This window comes from Cherax quadricarinatus, chromosome 9 (assembly GCF_038502225.1).
Source record: "Cherax quadricarinatus isolate ZL_2023a chromosome 9, ASM3850222v1, whole genome shotgun sequence".
NCBI classification, from domain to species: domain Eukaryota; kingdom Metazoa; phylum Arthropoda; class Malacostraca; order Decapoda; family Parastacidae; genus Cherax; species Cherax quadricarinatus.
Genome location: NC_091300.1, coordinates 42,594,273 through 42,618,928, shown reverse-complemented (window position 1 = coordinate 42,618,928; position 24,656 = coordinate 42,594,273). Strand labels below are relative to the sequence as shown.

Here is a 24,656-nt window from a genome sequence, read left to right as displayed (position 1 = left end):
CCACCGTACATGATGCTAGTTTTCCTTTTGTCTCAACCTTCGATCTAGAGATGACCCACTTTTGGACTTCTTTCAGTTGCCAACATGCTTGCCTGTGCAGGTTCCTGTTATAGATAGTGGGATGCCTCTTATACCTTCTCCAAACCTTGTAATTAGCTGTAGCAGCCTCTCCGCAACAGAAGCCGAAGCAAGGCTGATTTGCAGGCTTCATCACGCTATCCCTCCCTCTTTTTCTATCTCTCTTTTACACACACACACACACACACACACACACACACACACACACACACACACACACACACACACACACACACACACACACACACACACAGAACAACATATAGAATTAATAAAAAATTCACTACTAGAGCCAATATTAGCCAAAAAATTAAAAAGGAGTTTGCAAATAATTCTACGTTACAGAGGGACGTTGTTGATAGAGATAAAACAGTTACTGATTTTTGGCTGTGATGGAAATGAAATAAATCACGAATGAAAAGAGTCAAAAAGAAAAAATCAACCACGAAATGGGATGCCAAAATGCATTGTGGATTCAGTTTTGAAGAAAATAAAGTATTACATAAGTATATTAAAAAAAAAATGTAAAAGACAAGCATAGGCCACTGAAAATAATATTTACACATTAAACTTATGGAAGAATTTACAAAAAAAAAGTTAAGGATTTCAGTGAACTGGAAGGTTATGTGGATATGCAAATCAGACAAGATATTTCAAAGGCGGATACTATGAAAATAAAAGATTATATAAATATTGATTAGAGGTTGAGTCAGGGTGAAGTGAGGAAGATCAATTTTTTTTTACAGATTTGCTGGTATATACAAACCCACCAAATGATTTTTCAGAGAAGCGACACAAGACAGATGAAAATCGTGTTGAAAAAAATAAGAAAAAGGGAAACAGTGACAATAATACATTTTTGAAGTATTGTACTAATATAATTAGAATAGTTTCAAAAAGATTAAATCTTAGGGATATAAATGAAAAGAAACTTGATATATGTTAAATGAGGTTGTGTTAGAAATTACTCGGTGTGTAGAAGAGACTTGTAGCAGAGAAGACACCAGGAGGAAATGTTGATAAAAGACTCGGTTCAAGTTATTGAACTACAAAATTCTGAAAATGTTGAAATGTTAGAGATAAGAGTACAAAATAATGATAAACTGTTAGTAGTTAATATATATATAACTAAACATTGAATAATTCTTGGGAAAGAGAAGAGTTCGATAGGATAAATGAATGATTGAATAAAATCCTTGGTGAACTATTGATAAAACGTAACTCTGATAAAGAAAAAGCTATTGTACTTAAAAACTTTTAAATACAAAGAAATCAGTCTGGCAGCCTATAAGACTACGACTGCAAATAAATGGTCATCGGTCAATAAGTTTCCTCATTATAATGTTTTGTTTTATGCATCGACATATAAATGAAGCGACAAGACAGAAGCAGCAACACACCGTCAATGTTAGAGTAAATGTTGACTCAAACAGCGGAGGAAATTTTCAACATGATCTACTTTAACTTGGAAAGAATGATCTTGTTCTACTGGAAATAATAAATGTAGTGAAGTATGAATTACGGGATTAAAATGAAATCCATAAACAGGAACTGTTAGATTATAATAGTATTTTACGAAGGTTAAATGTAATAATATTCTACAAAGAATAGATGTAAATAATCTGTTTTAAGAGGTCTGTAGTGTATAGGAAATGGAATTCAACTGCTTATTTAGAAGGGGAATATGAGATGGAATAATGAAAAATGGTTTAATGGAAAATGTTGGAGAGCTATGAAGAAAAGGTAGGATTTGGAATCAGTATAAGAAGAGAAGCTTTCCAGAGATTCAAGGAGACTGGAATGGAAGTCTTTTCGAAAACTGTAAAATATAGTAGAAATTAAAGGTAAACTTTTACAATGGGTGAGAGACTTGAGAGGAATATGTAGATAGAGGAAGTTATAGATTGACTGCCACAAGGTTCTGTAAATGTCACAGTAATGTTTCTAATTTATATAAATGGTTTTCTAGAAGGAATATGAAATATATGGATGTGTTTGCAGATTATACAAAATCTTATGTAAAATTAATAATCAGAATATACTGGGCACATGGAATGATGGATGATGGAATTTATTGTAAATGCCATGTAAATGGAATAGCAGAAAATGAAATCAGGTCATATGAAGAATGTAAACTCCGTGACTGAATAACGAAAGCATTAGACATAGAAAGATTTCTAGGAGTACTTATTAGCAAAATAAAAATTACCTGAAGATCATGTAAATTAAATTGTGACCAACTCATATACTACACTGACAAACTATAAAATTGCTTTCAAATATTAAGAAATGTATTTATATTAGCCCAAAACTGGAATATGTAGAGATTGTGTAGTGGCAACACCTGAAAAAAAAACATAAGTTAGAAAATGTTCAAAGAAAGGTTATAAAATATCTGCCAGAGTTTAGCAATGTGAACTAAGATGAAAGGTTGATAACATAGATGTTCATGATTGGTGATGGGAAATGAAAAGACTTGATAACCACATATAAGGTCTTGAATGGACTTGTAAGAGTAAATAAAAAAAAAAATCTTAGTTCCTGCAACAGTATTAACCGGGGACCACCATTACAAATTGAGGAAAAAGTAATGTGTAAAGGATCAAAAAATTTCCTTGTCAAATAAAATGGTTGACTAATGGAATGTATTAAAGGATGAATTAGTAAGTTCTGCAACTAGTGAAATAAAAAAAAAACCATATGTTGAACAGAGTATTAAAGACGAGACACCACGAGCATAACTCTGTTCCTTTTGCTATAAATAGGTAATTACAAATAGGTAATAACCTGAACATACCCCACGTCCGCGAGCATTCTTGAAATACTCACAAAGGAAGGCAAACTTTCAGTTCCTACTGAGCTTAGAGTGGAATACTTGATATCTACATCACCTTACTTAAGTCTTACTGATGCATAACAGATTTCATTACTTTACGTACGTAACGCATCCTGTGTACTGGAAAATAACTAGGGGACACACATTTTCCTACACCCACACACTGCGGGTGTTCCCACGAATATAATAAAGTAGCTACGTGCTGTAGGTATGGTCTCAATATAACTAGTATAGAAGAGGGTGTTCCTACAATGTAATTATAAAATAACGTAACCGCACTCTTCGGGTGTGTCCACAATTCAAGTATCATAGAATAAGTTAGGTTAGGTGAGAATAAGGTAATTGTACACATGAGGTGTTCCCTTAGTATAACTATAATAGAACAGGACAGCCGCACACTGCTGAGTGGTCCCATACATATCACGCAATAGAGTACCTGCACACTGCGAGTGTTCCCAATTCCTTAATTAAAAAAAAAATAGACAAATTTTCTCTCTCTCGTGCCCACAGTCTATCCCGTGACTGCTCTCAACGCTGAGGTTCACATCATCAACTCAGTGTATGTGTTGGTCGACCTGTGGGTGGTAGCGTCCCCACTGAGGATCCTCCACTTCTACATCCCCTTGTGCTTCATGATCGTCTACCTCGTCTTCACCCTCATCTACTGGGCGGTGGGGGGTACTACGCCAGACGGCAAGAGTGCCATCTACCCCATTGTAGACTGGGACAATCTGAGCGTCACTCTGCCTTTTATCATCTGCTGCGGCGCCTTCAGTCCCCTCATGCAGGTGCTGTTCTGTTGTATGTGATTTTATTTTTGTTTTTATTGTGTGTGTGTTGAATATAATTACTTCATTGGCCTAATTGCTGATTGAGCTACACGGTTAAAGTACTCTGTAAATGCAACTATTGCTATTACTACTATTACTGTTACGACTAACTGCTACTGCTACTATTACGACTAGCTACTACCACTACTACTATTATTACTACTACTGCTACTACTACTATTACAGCTGCTGTTGCTGTTACTCAAGCAGATACTGCCTTGGATTATTCTCTGTCTTGTTTTCTGTTGTCTTAGAGTGTTTTCTATCTTTGGTCATTTGCTGTTGTCTTGGATAAACTATCTTGAATTATTTTCTGTTGTCTTGTATTGTTTCCTGTTATCTTGGATTGTTTTATTATGTCCTTGATTATTTTCTATTGTCCTTGATTATTTTCTGTTATCTTGAATTATTCTCCAATGTTTTGGAATACTTTTTGCTGTCTTGGATTTATTTGCTGTCTTGGATTATTCTGTTGTCTTGGATTATTTTGTTGTTTTGGATTATTTTATGTTATCTTGGTTTATTTTCTGTTACCTTTGATTAGTTTCCGTCATCTTAGATTAATTCCTGTTGTTTTGGATTGTTTCCTGTTGTCTTAAATTATTTTATGTTGTCTTGGAATATTTCCTGTTGTCTTGGATTATTTTATGTTGTTTTAGATTATTTTCTGTCTTAGATTATTTTCTGTTGTCTTGGATTGATTCTCCTGTTTTGGATTCCTTTGTTATCTTGGATTAGTTTCTCTTGTTTTCGATTACTTTGTTTTGTCTTAGAAAATTTTCTGCTGTCTTGAATTATTTTACTCTGGTTTGAATTATTTTATGTTATCTTGGATTATTTTTCATTGCCTTTGATTATTTTCTGTTGTCCTCGATTAATTTATTTTGTCCTGGAAAATTTTCTGCTGTCTTGAATTATTTTTGGATTATTTTCTTGATACTACTGATCGGGTCTTCATCATAGGAACTGTAACTAAAGGTTTAATGAGCGAGATATGTGTGTGTGTGTGTGTGTGTGTGTACCCACCTATATGTGGTTGCAGGGGTCGATTCACAGCTCCTGGCTCCGCCTCTTCGCTGGTCGCTTCTGGGTCCACTTCCTGTGTGTGTGTATGTGTGTGTGTGTGTGTGTATGTGGGTGCGTGTGTGTGTGTATGTGGGTGTGTGTGTGTATGTGAGTGTGTGTGTGTGTATGTGTGTGTGTGTGGGTGGGTGTGGATGTACTCACCCAGTTGTACTCACCTAGTTGTGGTTGCTGGGATCGATTCATAGCTCCTGGCCCCGCCTCTTCACTGGCCGCTACTGGGTCACTCTCCCTGCTCCATGAGCTTTATCATACCTCTTCTTAAAGCTATAAATGGATCCTGCCTTGACTACATCTCATTGGGGTTGAATTCGAGAAGCCAGTTGCTGGACCACGTGTTCAGCCTGTCCAGGTCTCTTTGCAGTCCTGCCTGATCCTCATCTGATTTGATTCTCCTCATTAACTTCACATCATCTGCGAACAGGGACACTTGAGTCTATCCCTTCCATCATGTCATTAACGTATACCAAAAATTGCACTGGTCCTAGGACTGACCCCTGTGGGACTCCGCTCCTCATAGGCGCCCACTGTGATACCTCATCAAATACCATGTACTCACCTAATTGTACTCACCTAATTGTAGTTGCAGGGGTCGAGACTCAGCTCCTGGCCCCGCCTCTTCACTGAACACGATTAGGTCCTCTCTCTCCCTGCTCCATGAGCTTTATCATACCTCGTTTTAAAGCTATGTATGGTTCCTGCCTCCACTACATCTCTCGCCAGACTGTTCCACTTCCTGACCACTCTATGACTGAAGAATTGCTTCCTAACATCCCTGTGACTCATCTGAGTCTTCAGCTTCCAAGAGTGACCCATTGTTTCTGTGTCCCCTCTCTGGAACATCTTGTCTCTGTCTACATTGTCTATTCCACGCAGTATTTTGTATGTCGTTATCATGTCTCCCCTATCCCTCCTGTCCTCCAGTGTCGTCAGGCCGATTTCCCTCAACCTTTCTTCGTAGGACATTCCCCTTAGCTCTGGAACTAACCTTGTCGCAAACCTTTGCACTTTCTCTAATTTCTTAACGTGCTTGACCCGGTGCGGGTTCCAAACTGGTGCTTCATACTCCAGTATGGGCCTGACTTACACGGTGTACAGTGTCTTGAAAGATTCCTTACTTAGGTATCGGAATGCTAATCTCAGGTTTGCCAGGCGCCCACATGCTGCAGCAGTTATCTGGTTGATGTGTGCTTCCGGAGACATTTTCGATGTTATAATCACGCCAAGATTTTTCTCCTTGAGCGAGGTTTGCAGTCGTTGGCCACCTAGCTTATATTCCGTCTGCGGTCTTCTTTGCCCTTCTCCAATCTTCATGACTTTGCATTTGGCAGGGTTGAATTCGAGAAGCCAGTTGCTGGACCACGTGTCCAGCCTGTCCAGGTCTCTTTGAAGGTCTGCCTGATCCTCATCTGATTTAATTCTCCTCATTAACTTCACAACATCTGCGAACAGGGACACCTCTGAGCCTATCCCTTCCATCATGTCATTAACGTATACCAAAAATAGCACTGGTCCTAGGACCGACCCCTGTGGGACCCCGCTCGTCACAGGTGCCCACTGTGATACCTCATCACGCACCATGACTCGTTGTTGCCTCCCTGTCAGGTATTCTCTGGTCCATTGAAGTGCCCTTCCCGTTATACGCGCCTGATCCTCTAGTTTCTGCACTAATCTCTTGTGAGGAACTGTGTCGAAGGCCTTCTTGCAGTCCAAGAAGATGCAATCAACCCACCCCTCTCTCTCGTGTCTTACTTCTGTTACTTTATTATAAAATTCCAGAAGGTTTGTGACACAGGATTTTCCTTCCATGAAACTGTGCTGGTTGTCATTTGCACTTTTGTTCCGTTCCAGGTGCTCCACCACTCTCCTCCTGATAATCTTCTCCATGACTGTGTACTATACACGTCAGTGACACTGGTCTGTAGTTTAGTGCCTGTTTTTTGTCTCCTTTTTTAAAAATGGGAACTACATTTGCCGTCTTCCATACCTCAGGTGTGTGTGTGTGTGTGTGTGTGTGTGTGTGTGTGTGTGTGTGTGTGTGTGTGTGTGTGTGTGTGTGTGTGTGTGTGTGTGTGTGATTGCCTATTCATAGTTACTTAAGCAGTCTTGTGCTTGTGGTGTCCCTCTTCAATACTCTGTTTATATATACTTTCTTTAAACTTCCACTGGATGTAACACTTGTTATTTCCTCTTTAAAAGGATTCCATTGGTCAGCTACTCTAATTGAAAAGAGTTTTTTTACTATCCTTTCCAATACATACACACACACGCAAACACACACACACACACGCAAACACACACACACACACGCACAGATGAATCACAGGGATGTTAGGAAGTATTTCTTCAGTCACAGAGTAGTCAGGAAGTGGAATAGTTTGGGAAGCGATGTAGTGGAGGCAGGATCCATACAACCTATATCAGACCCTAGTGCAATTGCAAGTACCATTTTAATTTGTATTTTTATATTATAAGTTTATACCTAGTTGTACTTTAACTCATTCTAGCTCAATACATAGACAACACCTAAACTAACTATACCTAGTTGTACCTTAGCTCATTCTAGCTCAATACATAGACAACACCTAAACTAACTATACCTAGTTGTACCTTAGCTCATTCTAGCTCAATACATAGACAACACCTAAACTATACCTAGTTGTACTTTAGCTCATTCTAGCTCAATACAAGAGTGAGTCTGGTGCCACTTGTAATTTTTTTTAATATTATTAGTTTATACCTAGTTGTACTTTAGCTCATTCTAGCACAACACATAGACAATATCAATTTCATTATGTTTATTAGTGGGTATACTCTATGTGACCAAAGTGCTTTAGCGATATACTTGTCCAAACCTCCCACCACTACAGAAATCAGTATTAGAACTCACCACATAATACAGGATATAAACAACCACTATTTAAACCTAAAAGATGAATGATCACGTTGACCCTGATCTAAACCTCCATAATCTAATACACAATCAAAACTTATTGGAAAGTAACTGCCTTTATTACACAGCATCACAAGCCAGCACTATCCTGAACACTGCTCAAAGTCTATCAGTTCTTAACTACAACATCAGGTCCTTAAGCAAACACTATGATGACCTCCTGGCACTCCTTGAGTCACTAAAGACACCCTTCTCCTGCATTATTCTTACTGAGACCTGGCTTAAGCAGGACACAATTGATACCTACCCACTACCAGGATACACAGCAATCCACAACTGCAGACCATACCAAGTTGGGGGTGGTACTGCAATTTATTACTCTAACCAACTATCTTGTATTAGCACTAATTGCTTTAGTGATGAATATGGGGAATACATTTTTGCTAATTTTACTGTAAAAAACCTCAAGACGCCTATAACAATCGGTGCCATATACCGGATACCCCACACAAACATCCCAAACTTCAGTGAGAATCTAAAGTCACTAATAACAAACAGACAAATGAACAAGCACCACCTCTTAGCTGGAGACTTCAATATCAACCTTGGCCTGCCACATGTTCAGACTGTAACTGATTTCATCAACAATATGAACAACACACTTCTCATACCAACAATAACTAAACCAACCAGGCTGACTGAGACAAGTGCAACCATAATAGACCACATACGGACCAATATACTAGCCCCCCTTAAATCAGGGATAATCACAGACAGCACTACTGACCACTACCCAACCTTCCTCTTAACAAACATTAGTAAGCCACCGCTCGAATACAACAAAGTTTCATTTAGACTCCATGACGAGGCCTCAATAAGGAATTTCACAGCAGACCTAGAGACTGTTGACTGGCCTACAGAATTCTCCAATGCCAATGGTATTGACGATTGGACAGACATTTTTCTTAACAAAATACTTAGACTTCACAACATTGTCCTATAAAAACGAAACAGATCACGAATAAACGGCTTGGTTGCCCATGGCTAACCAGCAGCATTCTGAAATCCATTGATAAGAAACACCAATATGAAAAGCAATATAGACAGGGCTTAATACACAAAGATATTCTTAAACACTATTCATCAGTTCTCACCCAATTAATAAAGAAAGCCAAACAACTATACTACTCCAACAGATTCACTGACACGAGGAGATATAAAAAAGACCTGGAAAACACTTTCCCAGATTCTGGGGACCCACAAACTGAAAAAAAAAACAAGAATATTGTTCTAACTAAGCCTCATGAAACACCACTGCATCCCACTGATACAGCTAACAAGATAAACGACTTCTTCTCAAACATAGGATCTAATCTCGCCAGTAAAATCCCACGTACCAATGCCCGTGCCGGGGACTATCTAGATGGGAATTTCCCAGATTCCTTCTATCTTGTACCAACTGAGCCCACGGAAGTCACCGCGATCATAAAGTCACTTAAAAATAACTCGGGGAATATGTCTCACGTCCCACCATTATTGTACAAGCGAGTGGCCCATGTCCTTTCTCATGCTATTACATTACTCTTTATTAAGTCACTAGAAACTAGCACTTTCCCGACACTACTCAAGACAGCAAGGGTTACACCAATACATGAAGGTGGTGACCCTACAGACGTAAACAACTATAGGCCAATATCAAACTTACCATTGCTATCCAAAATCTTCGAGAAACTCGTGCACAGGAGCCTATATTCATTTATAATGTCACAAAACATACTCAACCCCTGCCAATTTGGATTCAGGAAAAATAAAAGCACTAATGATGCAATTATAAAAATGCTAGACCTGCTTTACACAGCATTGGAAAATAAGGAATATCGGCTATGAGTTTTTATTGACCTAAGAAAAGCGTTTGACACAGTAGACCACGGCATCCTACTCCACAAACTTGACCACTATGGTATAAGAGGCCATGCGCTTGCATATTTTAAATCCTACCTTTCTAATAGGTATCAGTATGTCACCATTAAAGACAGCCTCATCAATACGGCCAGGGAAGTGTCGCAGGGAAGTGTCCTTGGACCCCTGCTCTTCCTCATTTACATCAATGATCTTCCAAACATATCCCAACACCTGAAACCCATTCTCTTTGCTGACGACACGACTTATGTCATCTCCCACCCTAATCTTGCCACTCTCAACACCATTGTTAACGAGGAACTGCTCAAAATATCGACTTGGATGACAGCCAGTAAACTTACACTTAACACTGGCAAAACCTACTATATTATGTTTGGTAGCAGAGCAGGTGCTGCGCAGCTTAACATTAAGATCGACAACACTCTAATTGCCAGACATAATGAGGGCAAATTCCTTGGCCTATACCTCGACAACAACCTAAATTTCAGCACCCATATCCAACACATAACAAGAAAGTATCCAAAACGGTGGGGATCCTCTCCAAGATATGATACTACGTGCCGCAAACTGCCCTTCTCACACTATCCCATTCACTCATATATCCATACCTCACCTATGCTATCTGTGCTTGGGGTTCAACTGCAGCAACACACCTAAAGCCAATAATAACCCAACAAATAGCTGCAGTAAGAATAATCACTAAATCCCATCCCTGGCAACACCCCCCCCCCCCACTCTTCATAGATCTAAACTTACTCCCTGTTCAGAACATCCACACTTACTACTGTGCAATCTATATTTACAGGACCTTAAATTCCAATATTAACCTTGACCTGAAACGCTTTCTTGATAGTTGTGACAGGATCCACAGGCATAACACCAGACACAAACATCTCTATGACATTTCCCGTGTTCGACTAAACCTTTACAAAAATTCAATGTATTTCAAAGGACCTAAAATCCGGAACACCCTGTCTGAAAACTCTAGAACTGCAGACACATTCATCACTTTCAAAACTACAGTTAGAAAACATCTTATCTCCCTGATCCACCCCGACAACTAACTACATGATAACCACCTGGTGGTTCACAATTACACTCACTCACCCACTGACTATAAACCCAGAAATACTAATCTTAATTTTAAAATAATAAATCCTAACTAGTCACAAGTTTGCCTATGATACTCCAATATAGACACCTTGTATTGTGCCAAAACAAAAGCATTCACATTGCTAAACTCACAAATTATGATGTAGTCACTTAGCCTTAATACCATAATCTGTAAGGATTTAATGTTAAGAATTAATCTAAGTCTGCTCGAAATGCCTAGCCATGCAAGGTGTCCTAGTGGCCCCCTCTGTAATTAGTATTTTATAACATGTAAACCACACAATACCCAAAACCTGTAAACCCCACATTGTAACCCTTATAGAGAATAAACTTGAATTGAATTGAATTCATAGCTTTAAGAAGAGGTTCGATAAATCTCATGGGAAAGGGAGAGAGTGGACCTAGTAGTGACCAGGGAAGAGGCGGGGCCAGGAGCTATGAATCGACCCATGCAACCACAAATAAGCGAGTACATACGCACACACAGTTACAAGAGCAGGTAGTGTGGCCGAGTGGTCTAAGGCGCTGGATTTAGGCTCCAGTCTCTCAGGAGGCGTGGGTTCGAATCCCACCACTGCCAAGTTGTTTTCGTGGCTAACGCGACGGTCTGGAGTTTTGAGACACTCTGACCGCTTATTCAAACCTCACCCGTGGTATGGTTTGATTGCAATCGTGTCATTACGATTTCGTGAGTCATGTTGACGGCTTTGAGGGGACTTGAGCTAGAGTTCGTCACGGCCATGCTAGCGGGAGATTCGTCTGTAAAAACTTGCATTTGTGGACACAGTGGTGCCTATGCTAACCTTCCTATGGTGTAGAAATATACCTAGTTGGACTAATCTTATTGAAACTAGCTGGCCCCAGTGGCTAACTCGACGGTCTGGGGTTTGGGACTCTGACCGCGGGTTCAAACCCCACCCGTGGTATGGTTTGTTTGCAATCGTGTCATTACGATTTCGTGAGTCTTGTTTTCTAGTAGTGACCAGCAAGGAGCTGTAAATCGATCCCCTACAACCACAAAGAGGCGAGTACATACACAAACAAACACACAAAGGAAAAATAAAAGAAAAGGCCAAGTGTCTATCAGCAAGTGCCTTTGAAAACTAGTAACAACAACAACAACAACTACTACTACTACTTCTACCATTACTACTATTATTACTACACAGAGAAAAAAATATATTAAAGGGAGAACAAACGTTAGGAATCTCATCCTGGGAAAAGAAAAGTTTGCCTGTTCTGTAGCAGTGAGTTTTATGTGAGTTCTGTCTTAACAGATAAAAGGAAATTATTCATATAGAAGATCTGGAGTAAAATTAACGTATTAAATATATTATGTAGAAATATAACAACACAGTAAAGAATTCACTATTAGAGCCAATATTAGTCAAGAAATTAGAGAATGGAAATTACTCTAAGTTATAGAAGGACGCTGTTGATAGAGGTAAAACAATTATTGCTTTTGGCTGTGATGGAAAGCAAATAAAATAAAAAATAGAAAGAATCACAGAGTAGGAATAATACACTGACAAAAATGCACTGTGGATTTCTTGTGGCACATAGACGTGTTGTGTGTGTGTGTGTGTGTGTGTGTGTGTGTGTGTGTGTGTGTGTGTGTGTGTGTTTATAATTACCAATTTGTAGCTACAGGAGCAAAGTTATGTTTGTGGTGCACCGTTTAAAATAATTGGCTCTTCAATTTTTTTTTTAAAGTTTTAGTGTTTGTAGCACTTACTGACTCCTCTTATAAATTATTCCATTGGTCAAGTACTCTGCAAAGAAAATTAATCTAGTATTCCTTTAGCTTCACCTTTTTTGGTCTCTTGTCTTCCCTGTTTCAGGTACTAAGAAATATAATTTCGTATGTTTTTCCGTGTTCTTTTATGACCTTATAGTTATCATGTGATTCATGTCTCCTCTTTTTCTCCTATCATCTAAAGTGGACAGTCATTATACTTAACAATTTTGACAGAGATAACTTTTAGAAATCGTTGACGATGATGTTTTGATCAGCTGCAGCTTCTAGTTATGTATCAGCGAAGAATGAGACACTTTTCCAACATTTGAGAATCTTTATGGTGGAAACATTTCGCCAGCCAGTGACTTCTTCAGTCCGATACAGAGAAGAACAGTGGAAGATGTATTGGACTGACGAAGCCACTGGCTGGCGAAACGTTTCCACAATAAAGATTTCCAAATGTTGTAAAAGTGTCTCATTCCTCAACTTGTTGGTTTTCTAAACCATTGACTTCCAGTATCAGTGATCTCCAGTATAACAGCAACACACGCCACAAACACTATACATCACCATCAACTTTGACACAAACATTACCTTAGTAACAGCCATAATTTTTTCAACCCAGAATTACATTTAATTCCTTATTGTATAATTTATACAGGAAAGCGGAGGGTAGGCCTCCCATGAGTATCCTATTTGCAGATTATAATATTCTTGATGTAGTCTTAACTCACTGCTCTGCAAAGTACAAATCAATGTTAAACTTAAAATAAAAAATATTAGAATGCTCTTAACTGGTTTTGGTACCTTTATTTTCATTACGATTTATCCCAATCAACTGTTGGCTTAGCAGCGAGAAACAAAGATACACTGGGAATCTCTTGTTTTAAATTTAAGTTTTAAAGCAGGATACGCATCTCTGTATATACCTTTAATATACCTTTGACGAGTTTCGGGATGTTTTCTACTACCGGAGCATCAAGACTCATTTTTAATTAAGGTACATGTTCTGTAAGAAGGTTAACTCTAGTAGTTGAAATATGACGTAGTCGAGTGTGTGGTAAAAATATATACAGCAAAAGATCTTTATTAGTGCGACGTTTCACCTATACGAGGCTATATCAAGTACCTAGGTGCTTGATAAAGCCTCTTGTAGATAGAACGTCGTACTAATAAAGATCTTCTGCTGTATATCTCTTACCAACTTTATATATATATATATATATATATATATATATATATATATATATATATATATATATATATATATATATATATGTCGTGCCGAATAGGCAGAACTTGCGATCTTGGCTTAAATAGCAACGTTCATCTTGCCATATAAGACGAATGAAAATTTGTGTATGCAATAATTCCGCCAAAATCATTCTGAACCTAACGAAAAAAATATATTTCACTGTGTTTGTTTAGTATTAAATTATTGTAAACAAATCTAAAATATATTTAGTTAGGTTAGGCTAAAATAAATTGTTCTTGTTATAATAAGGTTAGGTAAGTTTTCTAAGATTCTTTTGGTGCAAAATTAAAATTTTTTACATTAACATTAATGAAAAATATATATCTTTAAACGTATAAGAGAAAATTTTAGAAAGGACTTAATTTTAAATGAGTTCTTGCTAATTGACCAGTTTTACATATTCGGCACGACATGTATATATATATATATATATATATATATATATATATATATATATATATATATATATATATATATATATATATAATTTCAGATACTTTTAACAATGATGTCGTAGTTACTATGGGTCTGGAATTTTTAGAATTTATAGGGTCCGTCAGGTTACTTTCAGTAGAGGAAAAATGATCCCATTAATAAAGATCCTGCTGAGTATAAATTAGTATATTATGCATGCAATAGAATGCTTAGAAAGAGTGACAATCAGAGAACTATTTGTATGATTTTTGTGGACAATCCGTCATACTCAGCTGCTCTGCTATTGGAGAAGCTCTTCAGTACATCCCAGATCTATGGCTAATACACATCTAAGTGTAAAGAAAGTATGACGTCTATCGCTGCTTTCTAATATCAGCATCTCTGATAGTAGTCACTTTGACTTTAGTAGTTTATTCATATGTTACTATATAAGACAACTGTAAAAATCTCAACTTGTGTGAGGAAATTGAATTAAAAGTGACTTACTTGGGCATAACAGGGCGTGGTGTGGGTCATCTACAGAGGAAGGGTGGCGGCCAGACACTGCTGCTGCTGCCGCCCCTCCGTCAGGGCCAACCTTCCCCACCAGGGTACCATGGATGTTATCCTCGACCGTGATGCCTCCATGGAAAGCGTAGCTCCTCACCTCCCGGAGCCTGTTACTTCCCAGACGGTGTAACAGGCGTCAGTCATTTCCCAGACGGTGTGACTGGCGTCCGAAACTTCCTAAGCAGTGCACCAGCGTCAATTACTTCCCAGCAGTGCAGCCGGCGTCTTTCACCTTCCAGGCAGTGTCCCCGGATTCAATGGACTAGCTATGAACGACAATTAATTTTTAGGTCATTCATCGTGAGGTGAGAACTTTAAGTCAAAGACTATAAACCAATAAGCTCTACCGCTGTGACGGTAGTGTTCGTGTTCACTGTTACACAGGTGAACATGACCTACTTTGAACCAAGTGGTTACTATAACTGAGGTGAACATAATGTACAGGATAAGATTCACTATGAGAGGTAAACATGACGTACCGGGAGTGAGGTGGTGTTCCTGCTGCTCTGCACAATTAACACAATAAATCATAATAACACAGGTGTACAGGCCTCTCGTCATACAAACTAATAACTCTATGTAAAGAAAAGTTACGAAGTTAAGTGACTCATATTAACACATTAAATATTGAATATGAAGATTTAGATTTTAAAGGACCACAATGGAAATAAGTCACTTTGTCTGACTGTTTTGGGTTATCGTAGGTTCTCTACACACATGCTGCTATATATGATAATATATGTAATTGTATTTGTGTATACCTGAATAAACTTAAATACTTGAAAGAGTCTTCGATACACACGCACACAGTCTGTTAAAAATATCTCAATATATAATTGCGGAGATATGTACAAAACTCATTTATATCTGTTCTTTGATCAAAATAAAAAAAATGCATTGTTATACTTGCAGCAATTTTAGGCAGCGGTACATGATTAATTGGGATTAAACCTCTTGTTTTCATAAAACAATACTAAACGTTGTATAACACAAGTTTAGGGCTTCTTAATAATAATAATAATATAATAATAATAATAATAATAATAGACCACTAAGATGTTCTGCTTTACGAAATCATCAGAATAAATTCATGGTTTTAGATCCGTTGTGCAAAAAGTCTTCAGCAGTCACCAGCAGTGATAGTGGCAGCCGCTTTAAGTTGCAAGTGGTCCACAGTTCAGGAAGAAGGAAGATGAGAGTTAATAGAGAAGATGTGAAGGTAGGAAATCGATTCTCTGTTCTTCAAGACGAGTGTACTTCAGTGGTTAGTGAGGTTGAAGGTACCATTGATTCCCCTGCTAATCAAGGTAAGAATATTTTAATAGTAGGCGATTCTCAGGTAAGATATATGGACCGTGCATTTTGTAACAGAGACAGAAAGGTCAGACAGATAGTGTGTCTTCCTGGAGCTGGTGTTGGTGACATAGTCAGCAGGTTGGATAATATGGCAGGTAATGGGAACAAGCCAATTATCTGTCTTAGTGCTGGGGGTAATGACATTGGGAAGGGCAGGAGAGAGGAGCTGCTGGATAAGTACAGGCCAGCCATACAAGTAGTTAGGTCTAAGGGAGGGATCCCAGTCATATGTAGCATCTTACCTAGAAAGGGAGTGGGCAATGAATAGATGTCTAGGGCAATTGGTATAAATTGCTGGCTAGACAGGTACTGCAAGGAACTTGCAATCCCATTCATTGATAACTGGGACCTATTCTTTGACAAACGTGATATGTATGCAAGGGATGGGGTTCATCTCTCTGGGGATGGATTGGTTGCATTAGCCAATTCAATTGAGAGGGTAATTGATGACTTGTCTAGGAATTTAAACTGATAAATTATAGAGGTATGGGTGTTTGTGGGAAGCAATTTGGCTGCAGCATTAGGGTTAAAAACAGCAGTTATTACCGGGTTACCTCAAGGATATGTTTAAAAGACAATATTCAAAATAAAGTTACTTGTAATGGCAAATCAATTGATCAAAGAGAGATAGTAGAGGACAACGAGTGACTAGCTCCCTTAAGGTTTACTATACAAATAGTAGGAGTCTAAGAAATAAGGTAGATGAGCTAAGATTACTTGCAAGTGTAGGTAATATAGATATTATTGGTATAACAGAGACCTGGTTCAACCTGAAAGATAGAGAAATGCCTTCTGAATGCAACATGCAGGGTTATAAACTATTCCACACTGATAGGGTCAACAGGAAAGGTGGTGGAGAGGCGATGTATGTAAGAGAAAATTTAAATTGTTGTCATAGACATGATATAAGATTAGAAACATCGAACACAGAATCTGTTTGGCTACAGTTTCTCGAGGGACGTGACAAATTAATTTTGTGTGTGATTTATAGGCCCCCCTAACCTTGATAGGGAGGGCAGTAAGCTGTTATGGGACGAAATTCAAAGGCATCTAGATATGAAAATGTTGTTATAATGGGAGATTTTAACTTTAGACAAATTGATTGGAACAATATGACAGGAAATCTTGAGTCTAGTGACTTTCTTGATACGGTTCAGGATTGCTTTTTAGAACAGGTTGTGACAGAACCAACTAGAGGAAACAATCTGCTTGACTTGGTTCTTACCAACAAAGATTCACTAATTAATAATCTTGAGGTTAATGATGAGCTTGGGGAAAGTGATCGCAAATCACTTAGTTTCAATATATCATGGAATTACCCAGATAACTGCAATCAAATCTCTGTCCCAGATTTTCGCTTGGCCGACTTCATGGGACTGAAAAATTACCTGGGTGGGCTAAATTGGGATGTCCTAACTATGGGTCTGGTAGGTGATCTTGGTTGCCAATATGACGCTTTTCAGAGCATAGTTCTAGCTGCCCAGACAACTTTTGTTCCGAGTAGGGAAATTAGATCTAACAAAAATGATCCCAAATGGATGAACAATAGATTAAAACATCTCATTGGTCAAAAGAGAGGCATATATAGGCGTATCAAAAGAGGGGATGGGCAGTTAAGAAATCAATATATTCAATTAAAGAGAAAAAGAAAGCAATAAGAAAAGCAAAAAGGGATTATGAGGCTAAGGCCGCAAGGGATTCAAAGTCTAACCCAAAAGGGTTCTTTCAGGTATACAGAAGTAAGATTAAGGACAATATTGGCCCACTTAAGAGTAATTCTGGTCAGATCACTGACAGTGATAAGGATATGTGTGAAATTCTAAATACCTACTTCCTCTCAGTTTTCACCCAGGAAAATACTAGCGATATTCCTGAAATAATAGATTATGTAGAACAGGATGATGATAAACTATGTACAATTGCGGTAACTAGTGACATGATCCTCAGACAAATACAGAAACTAAAACCTAACAAATCCCCAGGCCCTGATGAACTGTTTGCAAGGGTGTTAAAGGAATGTGAAGAGGAACTTAGCATACCTTAGGCTAATCTTTTTAACATATCACTACAAACTGGCATAGTGCCTGATAAGTAGAATGGCAAATGTAATACCTATTTACAAGACAGGTGACAGGTCCTTGGCTTCGAACTATAGACCAATAAGCCTTACCTCCATAGTGGGAAAATTTATGGAATCAATAATTGACGAAGCAATTCGTAACCATCTCGACAGGCACAGATTGATTAATGAATCTCAACACGGTTTTACAAAGAGGCGTTCCTGTCTTACGAATTTACTAACTTTTTTCACTAAGGTGTCTGAGAAGGTAGATCATGGTAATGAATATGATATTGTGTATATGGACTTCAGTAAGGCTTTCGATAGAGTTCCACACCAGAGGCTATTGAGGAAACTTAAGGCACAGGGAATAGGAGGAGAAATTTTTTCCTGGGTAGAGGCATGGCTGACAAATAGACAGCAGAGGGTTTGCATAAAAGGGGAGAAATCAGAATGGGGGCACGTCACAAGCAGTGTTCCTCAGGGGTCAGTGTTGGGCTTGTTGTTCACAATTTACATAAACGACATAGATGAGGGAATAAATAGCGACATAAACAAATTTGCTGATGACACCAAAATAGGCCGTCCAATTCATTCTAATGAGGACACTAGAACACTCCAGGATGATTTGAATAGACTGATGCAATGTTCGGAGAAGTGGCAGATGCAGTTTAATATTGACAAATGCAAAGTTCTAAATGTTGCACAGTTAGATAATCATGCCACATGTAAACTAAATAATGTAGATCTTAATACTACTGATTGCGAAAAGGATTTAGGAGTTCTGGTTAGCAGTAATCTAAAACCAAGACAACAGTGCATTAGTGTTAGCAATAAAGCTAACAGAATTCTTGACTTCATATCTAGAAGTATAAATAATAGAAGTCCTCAGGTTGTTCTTCAACTCTATATATCCTTGGTTAGGCCTCATTTAGACTATGCTGCTCAGTTCTGGTCACCGTATTACAGAATGGATATAAATGCTCTGGAAAACGTACAGAGGAGGAGGACAAAGATGATCCCATGTATCAGAAATCTTCCCTATGAGGATAGACTGAGGGCCCTGAATCTGCACTCTCTCGAAAGGCGTAGAATTAGGGGGGATATGATCGAGGTGTATAAATGGAAAACAGGAATAAATAAAGGGGATGTAAATAGCGTGCTGAAAATTTCCAGCCAAGACAGGACTCGCAGCAATGGTTTCAAGTTTGAAAAATTCAGATTCAGGAAGGATATAGGAAAGCTCTGGTTTGGTAATAGAGTTGTGGATGAGTGGAACAAACTCCCGAGTACAGTTATTCAGGCTAAAACGTTGTGTAGTTTTAAAAATAGGTTAGATAAATACATGAGTGGGTGTGGGTGGGTGTGAGTTGGACCTGACTAGCTTGTGCTGCTGGGTCTGGAGCAGTGCTCCATCCTTGAGTGGAGATGATCAGACTGGGTGGGTCATTGGGCTAATCCGGGGGGGGTCTCATTGGTCTCATCCGGGGGGGGACATGGACCTGCTCCGCATGGGTCAGTAGGCCTGTTGCAGTGTTCCTTCTTTCTTATGTTCTTACTCTAGCCGCTTCAGAACCTGACCTTGGAGAGCTCACTCAACTTACTTTCACTGCCAGAGCGAAGCACTAGAAGCTGGTGAAATTTTCATGGTTAGGTCAGTCTGAAATATTTTTACTAGTTTTCTATATTCTTGTACAAGAATGGTATACAATCTTCATTAGTAGTTAGTTAGTTCCCAATGCCTCAGTTTTTATCACAGCATGAAACTAGTTAGTCCGCTCCTCTGATAAATAAAGTTTTAATCTTAACTAATTACAACTGATTACTGTAAAATACTGATCAAATTTATTTTAAAATCCAGCTTATGCCAAGATTTGAGTCAACTTTTTCCGCAGATGATGAATTATTTCAAAATACTTTTAACTAAGCTAAGACTGCTAATTCTACTCTCGATGTCCCAAAAAAATATTGTGCAGAGCCGATCCACAGGATATATACACCGAGAGGTGTATATCTCTCAGCGTATACTGTATATGCTGCGAGAAGAATATTTTAATCCCTATTTTAGTGACTAAAATATTCTGGTCTGGTGGTGACAAGGTTACGTACAGCTTTAAGACCCTATTGAAGTCGATAATTTTTAAACCCTATTAGCCAACCTAACCAGTACTGTCTAAAGAATTGATTGTCTGTGTGTATTACACCGCTAAAGAAAACGTTAATAACTTCAGTGTGAAGGGTGTGTGTGAGGGGCATACAAAAAGTAGTGGACACAATCTCTACTCGCAGATTCAAATGTAAATATATAAGATAACTGGAGTCAAGGAGTCATCCGAATCCATTCGTCTTTTGATGGTAACTGTTTAAATGGTTTTTTTTTTAATTGATATGATTTATTTTAGCTGAATGTGATATTTTTTTCTTTTGCCCATGTTAGTGTGACTGATTTTAATTTTTTAGGGTTAATTTTAGCTGTGTTCGTATATGTACGCGTACCATTACCTCTTTATTAACATACCTAGGTTCGTAGACATCAAAGATACGTTAAAAAATTATCCGAGAATATACTAAAGAGGCTGTATACAAGAAGAAAATATGGCAGGAAGGTCGAGAAAAAGACAGTCGCAAAGAGGAACTTTATTGAGACGTTTCTCCTATAAAAGGGTTCCTCAGTCAATACATAAGTATGCACATAAGACTGTTCCACAAGCGAAACGTCTCAATAAACAACTCTGCAATTGTCTTGCTTACCCACTTGTTGGCAACTGCGTCATCTGTCTCCATGGCAGAGGTACAAAATATTTTCGGTTAAATGAACGATGTAGTAATAGTGAACACATTTGACAGCTTATAATATCCATTTCTAAGAAATATTTGTTGTCAAGAGGGAACATTTCACCTGGGCTGTAGTACCATCGTCGAACTGAAGTCATCAAGTTTGATAGATCAGTCCATGAACAAGCAGACCCACCGATGAGGGCGATGATCCTTCGAAAGCATTCAAAGATATTGAGTCTTGATTAATAACTGGAGGGCGAGGCTCGAAAGCTGGAGAATGCTAGACGCAAACGCAAGAGAGGACACTCGCCCACCATCCCATCCTGAGAACTGTCTTACAAACCAGGATCCATAAAGAATTTATTCTTTTCTTCTTCCCAAAGTAAACATGTATGAATGAACCTGTGTGTGTGTGTGTGTGTGTGTGTGTGTGTGTGTGTGTGTGTGTGTGTGTGTGTGTGTATCTCTGTGTCTGTATTAGTTACCAGTTGCCAAAGGCACTTGTCGACAGACACTTTAATTTTCTTTTATTGTGAGTGGGTGGGTATGTGTGTTTTAACTCTAATATCCTGAGAGAAACTGAAAAACAGTTCAGTAGACTTAAGTTTAACCTACTGTGCAGTATTAATCATTTTAACATGTGATATTGAGTCAATGCATTAATGATAAACTTAAGTTAAATGTAGGTATTGTTACAGAATGATACGTGCAAAGACTAACAGCAGATATTGCAAAGTGTTGCGTCATCGCTATTAAAGACTAACAGCAGATGTTGCAAAGTGTTGCGTCATCGCTATTAAAGACTAACCAAGCTATTTTGATATAAAATCGCTATTTAAGGTTGACAGAGGTAATATTACCTCTTTGGTTTCAACCATCGTAAATGATGAGGCTTGTATGTGACAAGGTGTTATCAATGATATTGGTTCTCGGACTTTCCTAAAAAATAAAATTTCCATCATTTGTTTTCACATTATGAGAATAACACTGTAATAAAAGGTACCATTTACTAAACGTAGTTAAGGAAGTGGCAAAGGTCATCTCCATCTGTTCTCTAAAGGCCTTGATGTCTCACTTGAATGCAGTCGTATCCGATTTTATTAAGAACAACTTCATATAAAAGTTCCTGGACTTGTCCATATATTAATCTAGTATTAAGGATGATAGAGACGACATTAACAGTAACTAGTCAACATAATTATCCACCGTGACCCAGTCTTATGACTACCTCCCACAGGATGGGTCTGGGGTGCATAAGATGTTACACTGAACCCCCATTCTTTTCAGTTAAGTCATATAAAATCATCACTGCGCTCTGTTATAGTGGTAACCGGGGTTTCTAACATTTAAATATATATTCTATTAAAGATTTCCACCCCCCCCCCTCTTGGCTTGTCCTGCACAGCTAAGATCGCCCGTCTGCCATTGTTTACATATTATATTATGAAGATGAAGATTTTGTCTTTTGTTTATTTTAATTATATTATGTCAGCATAAATATTTGTTTTTGTGTTGGGATAAAGGGGGGGGGATATATTTAATAAAGGCATTATCATATATAATGTGGATACTTTACGTTGGGAATTAGAGAAAAAATATTAGTTATTTTGCGAGGTTTTTTCATTAGAGGCATTTTAAAGAATGTACTGTACTGTTTGTACTGTGTTTTGTATATTGATACAAAAAAAATTATCTGGTAAGATGTGTTTTATTTGTGTTCCTCCCGTTGAACTGCTCTCTTGTGAAGTGGCACTCAGGCCAGAAGAAAATTTGGCACTGTATGACTTACGGGGTTCGCACTTTCTTGTAAATACATCAACAGCAATACTAATTTTAAGAGTTATAGAGAATAACCGATATAACCATATAACCCCTTTTTAAGGATGCTGACATCCACCTAACAGTACTCATCATGGGGGTAGTGGTGAGGGTTGGAGAGGAAGGTGCACTGTTGGCAGTGAAGCTCTTGAACCTAGGAACAGGATCTATTCACCTTTTCCTCGGTCGAAACCTAATTGCCTCTCATTCCCCAGGCGCTAAATGACCCTTACGGGTTTATCACTTCCCCGTGAATCACCCAGTAGCAAATTGTTACCTATGAATTAGTGGGCTGTTGTTGTCGCACCCTGGGGAAGAGGAGAGAACAACCGCAGCGAGAGTAAACCACACTGCTTGGACTTCGTGAATTATCCTGAACGCTTAAATCCTTGGTTAATAATCCAAGGAACTAACATGATGGCAAGATGACGTGAAAGAGTTCCCGAAGAAAGGTAAGTGAGATCTAAAGTTTTCTATAATACAGGAATTTGTTGTGTAAGAAAACGAGCCTTTTATCAAAGGGGATCCTGCTATAAGTGCTCTCCTGTGCACCTTCACCGGAAGGTCACATTACACTTTCACCCGTAGTTCAAAATAGGTCATACTCTTTTTTTTTTTTTTTCTTTACTATGAAATACATTCAGATATTTAATATTATTATACTCAGCTACATAAATTTATTTGTAATATCTTCATAATTTCGTCACTCAGCCTTTTTTTATGTTCGCTACCTGCAAAATATAAAAAAAACAGTAATATATTAATTTTGATGACAAACTCTACTGCTGTCAGTTGCTAACAAAAGGATGTGGTCTAATATGTTTTCTGAGAACTGTGTGATCCGGGTTGGTGCATTAATTATCTGAGTGTAACTATATGATCCCAGAATTTGCTTATACCTGTTACATAGCCCATTATTTTGTTGTTTAAAACAGATATTGAAGTCTGAACTTTGAAAACTTGATTAACTTACTGTTGGTGTATGAGTTGACTTAAGATAATAACGGTATTTCATCAACTATGTTCTATATTTTTATTATTTGTCATTGAGAATGTAAACAAATTTGTGCAAAATATCTTTATTCAGGTGTATATTACACTTGCTGTTTACAAACAAACAAAATTTATTTCTTTGGAAGATTACATTGAGATTATGAAATTACAATAATGAGTTGCAGTACAAAGAGCCACTATCATGCCTAGGCATTATGGACAGACTTAATTTAATGGCTTACAGACTACTTAATACTAAAGAAATTGATCATAGTTTGTTTAAGTTGTACATTTTTTTTATATTTATAGTTGACAATAATTTTACTCTACAATAGTTTCAAAAATAAATATTGAAATTATATTATGGGAATATAACATTGTGAGTTGTTGAAAGCAGTTTACAGTATGAGAATGCTACACATTGGGTGTAAGGCAGTATTGTTTTGGGTAATAGGTAATTGGGAGATTTTTAGTAAAGTTAAATATTGAGTATTGAGTATTTAGTTTAGGGTGAGTAGGTGGCTTTTGAGAAGAGGCTTAAGGTTGGTGAAGAGAAGTTTGAGTGGAGGGTTTATGTTCAGGTGCTGTGCTCTATGTCTGTAGTAGGCGCATGAATAAGTATGCTGTCGGGAGTGGGAATTTATCATTCTGACTGCAGCCTTTTGCTGGGTTGTTCCCCAGTGAAAAGAACTGTAATTCTCTGTTTATAACCTTCAGATGAACATTAAAATGGTATAAAATACCGACAGGTTGTTAGGTAAGACACATATGCAACAGTTAGGTATCTTTATTTCGAAACGTTTCGCCTACACAATAGACTTCTTCAGTCGAGTACAGAAAAGCTGATAGAAGCAGAAGAGACTTGAAGACGATGTAATCAGTCCATCACCACCTCAAAACTTCAAGGGTGATGGACTGATTA

At 38.0% G+C, this 24,656-nt stretch overlaps 1 protein-coding gene and 1 non-coding gene across 7 annotated transcripts in view; both read left to right on the top strand.

Moving 5' to 3' along the window:
• LOC128686065 (protein rolling stone) overlaps nucleotides 1-22,623 on the top strand; it is a 483,046-nt gene extending 460,423 nt beyond the window's left edge. For 5 of the 6 annotated variants that reach the window (XM_053772714.2, XM_070083400.1, XM_070083401.1 and 2 more), the window contains 2 exons: nucleotides 3,425-3,702; nucleotides 14,681-22,623. In XM_053772714.2, the coding sequence (XP_053628689.1) occupies nucleotides 3,425-3,702; nucleotides 14,681-14,860 (458 nt within the window). In that variant the 3' untranslated portion in view covers nucleotides 14,861-22,623. Of the gene's footprint in view, nucleotides 1-3,424; nucleotides 3,716-14,680 lie in introns of all 6 variants that reach the window. The other variant, XM_053772713.2, reaches the window with a different exon arrangement.
• On the top strand, nucleotides 11,252-11,333 carry TRNAL-UAG (transfer RNA leucine (anticodon UAG)). The gene has a single exon. It is a non-coding gene; the product is annotated as a tRNA-Leu (tRNA).
• Nucleotides 22,624-24,656: the final 2,033 nt, after the last annotated feature.